Genomic DNA, 5,467 nt, shown 5'->3' with positions numbered 1-5,467 from the left:
GGATTGAGTAATCCCTAGAGAGAAACCCCAGCTGTGACCTATCCCACAGAGGCCAAGGAAGGTCCTTCTCCCCAGCCCCATCGCCCCGCCCCAGACGAACTTGACCTTTGGCAAATAGGGAGGGGGGATTTGTGTACGACCCTGCTCCTCCCCTTTCCCTTATCTCTTCAGAAAAATCATTGTCAGAGCGAGCCCCTCTACAGACTCTCCTGCCAGGGGCTTCAGACCGCCCCAACCCTTGCCCTGTCCCTTCCCTCAGCTGAATACATTAGGATACCTGGGTCCCTGCACCCCCTTTCAGGCCTTCCTCTCGGCACAGCTGCCGCCAGCCGCGGCCCCCTCCGCAGACTGCGTTCTCCCCCTCCCCTCTCCCGCTCTCGTTCTACGTCATGGGATGACGTCGGAAGCCTGGGAGGGAGGAGGAGCGCGCCCCCCCAACCCCAGCCAGCAGCTCCCGCTGCAGCTTGCTTAGCCCAGCCTCCCGCCCCCCCTTTCTCTAAAGCGAGCCCCCCACGCCTGACAGGAGCTATATAAGGCGGAACAAGGCAGGCGAGGGGGGCAGCGCAGCCGAGCGGAGCCCAGGAGAGGAGACAGAGAGAGAAAGAGCCTAAGCGAGAGACGGGGAAGCAAGGAGGAAGCCACCGGTGCGTCGGGACAGGAACGCAGGTGTTCGGAGCGCCCGAGCTGGAGCTCCGCAGCCGCTAGTCATGTATCGCTCCACCAAGGGCGCCTCCAAGGCGCGCCGCGACCAGATCAACGCTGAGATCCGGAACCTCAAGGAGCTGCTGCCGCTGGCCGAAGCGGACAAGGTCCGGCTGTCCTACCTGCACATTATGAGTCTTGCCTGCATCTACACTCGCAAGGGCGTCTTCTTCGCTGGAGGTGAGCAAACTGGGGCGGAGACACGAGCTGGCGCGCGCCGGGTAGAGTGAAGCAGAGGGAACCCACTGGGACTGCCGCAGGTCTAGGGCAGCGTGTCGGCGAGCTGGGGTGAGAAGGAACTAGGAGAACTCAGGAATTCCCACTTTTCCGCCTGAGTTCTGTCCAAACCTCACCTTAGTTCTGAATGAGGATTAGAGAGCCTGGATAGTGTCCCTGGTGCCAGACTTATGGGAGGAGGAGAGCCAGGACAGAATGGCCCCAGTCCCCACCAGCGTAGAGGCGCTCCGGGGAGCCAGCGAAGGGAAGCCCGGGAAGTTACAGGGACGGAGCCGCCAAAGCCTGGGGAAGCACAGATGCTGTTCACGATACTGGAAGGGCTCTTCTGCAGCCGGTGGAGCGCTGACCGCGGTGCTGACAGCACCACCGGGTTGCAAGGCACTGCCCGCGGTGCTGAACGCTCGGTCGGCTTTGGAGCGCTGTCCGTGGTCCTGAAACACAGACCCGCCAAAGCCCCAGCCCCGACTTAGAAGTCGAAGGGCTCGCTGGCTGGAGAGATCCAGCAACAGGTTCCCCGGGCAAGAGCTGCGGGCAGCAGGTCAACAGGTGTGTGCAGAAGCAGGTCCATGAGAAATTCCTCAGAATTTTCTGAAACCCGGTCCATGTCTTTCTCACTTCTTCTTTGCTTCCCAGTCTTACTCCTGACTCACCCTGTCTTCTCACTCTGCAGGCACTCCTCTGGCGGGCCCCACAGGGCTCCTCTCAGCTCAAGAGCTTGAAGACATAGTGGCAGCACTACCTGGATTCCTGCTTGTGTTCACGGCGGAGGGGAAGCTGCTATATCTCTCTGAGAGTGTGAGCGAGCATCTGGGCCACTCCATGGTGAGTGCTGAGGATCCTTTCGGCTTGGACTGCAGCACGGATGGGAACACAATGAGTTTTCCACTTTTGAGAATCTGGGAATTACAGGGGAGGAAGTTATAGCCTACAAGATGCTATGTGCCAAGGATTGGCTCTTGCTGCCTTCATTAATGGTCATCTCTCCTTTACCTTTCTCCAGGTGGACCTGGTTGCCCAGGGTGACAGTATCTACGACATCATTGACCCAGCTGACCACCTAACTGTGCGCCAGCAACTCACCCTGCCCTCTGCTCTGGATAATGGTGAGAACTCCTTTCTCCTTGCCTCAATCCAATATGCCTCCTGCTGCCCTGCTCCTTCCCATTTGCCATCTCTCTCAGCCATTCACTCTCTTACCAGTTTTTCTCTTCACTCACCTAGATCGCCTCTTCCGCTGTCGCTTCAACACCTCCAAGTCCCTCAGGCGCCAGAGTGCAGGCAACAAACTGGTGCTTATTCGAGGCCGATTCCACGCTCACCCACCTGGGGCCTACTGGGCAGGAAATCCTGTGTTCACAGCTTTCTGTGCTCCACTGGAGACAAGACCCCGCCCTGGCCCTGGCCCTGGCCCTGGTCCTGGCCCTGCCTCACTTTTCTTGGCCATGTTCCAGAGCCATCACGCTAAGGACCTGGCCCTGCTGGACATCTCAGAGAGGTAAGCCCAGAGTGTTCAGACCCCAGGGAAAAGGCAGGTCAGAGGTGAGGGGACCCTAGATTCTGGAGTCAGGGACAGGGAGGATGGGATCTAAGGGTGCAGAAGACCTGGGAGGGAGTGAGATGCCTGGGTATCAAGCAGGGAAAACAGAAAGCTGACCTCATCCTTTCCACCTTCCCAGTGTCCTAATCTACCTGGGCTTTGAGCGCAGTGAACTGCTCTGTAAATCATGGTATGGACTGCTGCACCCTGAGGACTTGGGCCACGCTTCTGCTCAACACTACCGCCTGTGTGAGTGTCCAGAGAGGCTGAGGACAAGACAGGGAGTTGGGAAAGGGCATGGGAAACCTGACCAAGAAGGGCTGTGATCAAGACTGATGTCGGGGAGATATCAGAGGCTAACAGCTTTGGATGCTATGGGGTGAACACTAGGGTAAGGAGTCAAGGTGAGAATAGAATCAGAACTGGGGGACTCTCAGTGGTGAGGTCAAAGTGGGGAGTTGAATGGTGCAGGTTAAGGTAGTCAGAAAAGAGGATGTCATGAATGCCCCAATTCAGTGGAGAGGTCAGAGAGTGGGGAGAATAGGTGGTGCTATCTGATGGGTGTCCTAACTCTGCATCTCTTCTTTCTCCTCAGTGGCTGAGAGTGGAGATATTCAAGCAGAGATGGTGGTGAGACTGCTGGCCAAGCCTGGAGGCTGGGCGTGGATTTATTGCCTTTTATATTCAGAAGGTCCGGAGGGTCCCATTACCGCCAATAACTACCCAATCAGGTGAGCTGCAAGCCAGGGGCCTGGGAGGCAGCTGAGGTGGACATGGAGGAGATACAAATCAGAGAACTTCTCTGGGAATGGACACCACACCCTTACCGGCTGCCTCTTCTCTCCTCTCCAGTGACACGGAAGCCTGGAGCCTCCGCCAGCAGTTAAACTCTGAAGAAACCCAGGCAGCCTATGTCCTGGGCACCCCGACCATGCTGCCCTCATTCCCGGAGAGCATCCTCTCACAGGAGCAATGCTCTGGTCCTAATCCACTCTTCACCATGGGGCCTCCCCGAAGCACCAATTTCCCCAGTGCTCCTGAGCTGGGTGCTGTTTCAACACCAGAAGAGCTTCCCCGACCCCCCAAAGAGCTTGGCTTCAGTTACCTGACATTCCCATCTGGCCCTGAGCCTTCTCTTCAAGCAGACCTGAGCAAGGATCTTGTGTGCACCCCACCCTACACGCCCCGCCAGCCGGGAGGCTGTGCCTTCCTCTTCAGCCTCCATGAGCCCTTCCAGACCCACTTGCCCACTCCGTCCAGCTCTCTCCAAGAACAGCTGACTCCGAGCACTGTGACCTTCTCTGATCAATTGACGCCCAGCAGTGCAACTTTCCCAGATCCACTGACTAGCCCACTACAAGGCCAACTGACCGAAACCTCAGCCAGAAGCTATGAAGATCCTTGCACCTCCACTTTCCCAGATCAGCTGCTTCCCAGCACTGCCACCTTCCCAGAGCCTCTGAACAGCCCTGCCCACGAGCAGGTGACTTCTCCAAGCACAGCGTTCCAAGCACACCTGAACAGCCCCAGCCAAACTTTCCCAGAGCAACTGAGCCCTAATCCCACCAAGACTTACTTCGCCCAGGAGGGATGCAGTTTTCTCTATGAGAAGTTGCCCCCAAGTCCTAGCAGCCCTGGTAATGGGGACTGCACACTCCTGGCCCTAGCCCAGCTCCGGGGCCCCCTCTCTGTGGACGTCCCCCTGGTGCCCGAAGGCCTGCTCACACCTGAGGCCTCTCCAGTCAAGCAGAGCTTCTTCCACTATTCGGAGAAGGAGCAGAATGAGATAGACCGTCTCATCCAGCAGATCAGCCAGTTGGCTCAGGGCATGGACAGGCCCTTCTCAGCAGAGGCTGGCACGGGTGGGCTAGAGCCACTTGGCGGGCTGGAGCCCCTGGACCCTAACCTTTCCCTGGCAGGAGCTGGCCCCCCTGTGCTCAGCCTGGACCTGAAACCCTGGAAATGCCAGGACCTGGATTTCCTGACTGACCCTGATATATTCCTGGAAGAGACGCCCGTGGAAGACATCTTCATGGATCTCTCTACCCCAGACCCCAATGGGGAATGGAGTTCAGAGGATCCTGAGGCAGCAGTCCCAGGAGGGGCCCCATCACCTCGCAACAACCTGTCCCCAGAAGATAGCAGCTTCCTGGAGGACCTGGCCACATACGAAACCGCCTTTGAGACAGGTGTCTCAGCATTCCCCTATGATGGGTTTACTGATGAGTTGCATCAACTCCAGAGCCAAGTTCAAGACAGCTTCCATGAAGGTGAGTTGAGCCAAAATGTTCAAGAACTCAAGTTCCTCTCCTGCCAGTGAGATGCTGGGTGGAGTTAGACGAGTAAACTGCCCTCTCTGTTCCTCAGTTTCACTAATAGGATAAGATCACCTGCTGTGTAGGATAGCGGTTCGGATAAGAACTAATGAAAACAATATGGAAGTTCTGGACAAGTAGGCCTGGGGGGCAGAGATTAGGGGTGTGGGATAAGATGCAAGAGAATCTTGGGTAATGGTTTGTGCTTCTTAACTCTACGAGGGACCTAGATCAGCCATCCCCACCCCATTTTACAGATGAAGACCATCAAGATCCCAAAGTTAAAGAAACTCCCCTGAGGTTATACAACAAACTGATGGAAGAGGGATTAGAGCTCTATCTCAGTATTCTTTGTCCCCCAAAGGGAATACAGATTGAGAGTTTACAGGAGTTTGGGAAAGAGAGTGGGACTCAGCCCCTGGCCCCGACAGAGTGTCCCTGCTATGGCTCCATCCTTTCCAAAACCACAGACATAATTTCACTTCATTCATCCAAACTACTCCCCTATCTTCTGAGCCTCTGGTGATCATTCAGTCATTGGACCAGCGTACTGGAAGCCCATACTATGTGCCAACAGTGCACCACATCCTCAGCCTATCTTTCCTAATAGGCCTAACTGACTGTTGTCTCTCTCTCTCTCTCTGCAGATGGAAGTGGAGGGGAACCAACGTTTTGA

The 5,467-nt window shown here is 56.3% G+C and overlaps 1 protein-coding gene across 1 annotated transcript; it reads left to right on the top strand.

Moving 5' to 3' along the window:
• Window positions 1–707: 707 nt before the first annotated feature.
• Window positions 708–5,467, top strand: NPAS4 (neuronal PAS domain protein 4). The gene is made up of 8 exons (XM_024749325.1): window positions 708–882; window positions 1,610–1,761; window positions 1,940–2,042; window positions 2,161–2,434; window positions 2,616–2,725; window positions 3,072–3,207; window positions 3,329–4,746; window positions 5,439–5,467. The coding sequence occupies exons 1-8, from the start codon at window positions 708–710 to the stop codon at window positions 5,465–5,467; spliced, it is 2,397 nt and encodes a 798-aa protein (XP_024605093.1).

This window comes from Neophocaena asiaeorientalis, unplaced genomic scaffold (assembly GCF_003031525.2).
Source record: "Neophocaena asiaeorientalis asiaeorientalis breed wild unplaced genomic scaffold, Neophocaena_asiaeorientalis_V1.1 scaffold43, whole genome shotgun sequence".
Classification (NCBI taxonomy): domain Eukaryota; kingdom Metazoa; phylum Chordata; class Mammalia; order Artiodactyla; family Phocoenidae; genus Neophocaena; species Neophocaena asiaeorientalis.
The sequence above is the reverse complement of the archived record's forward strand: the minus strand, read 5'-3'. Positions and strand labels throughout refer to the sequence as shown.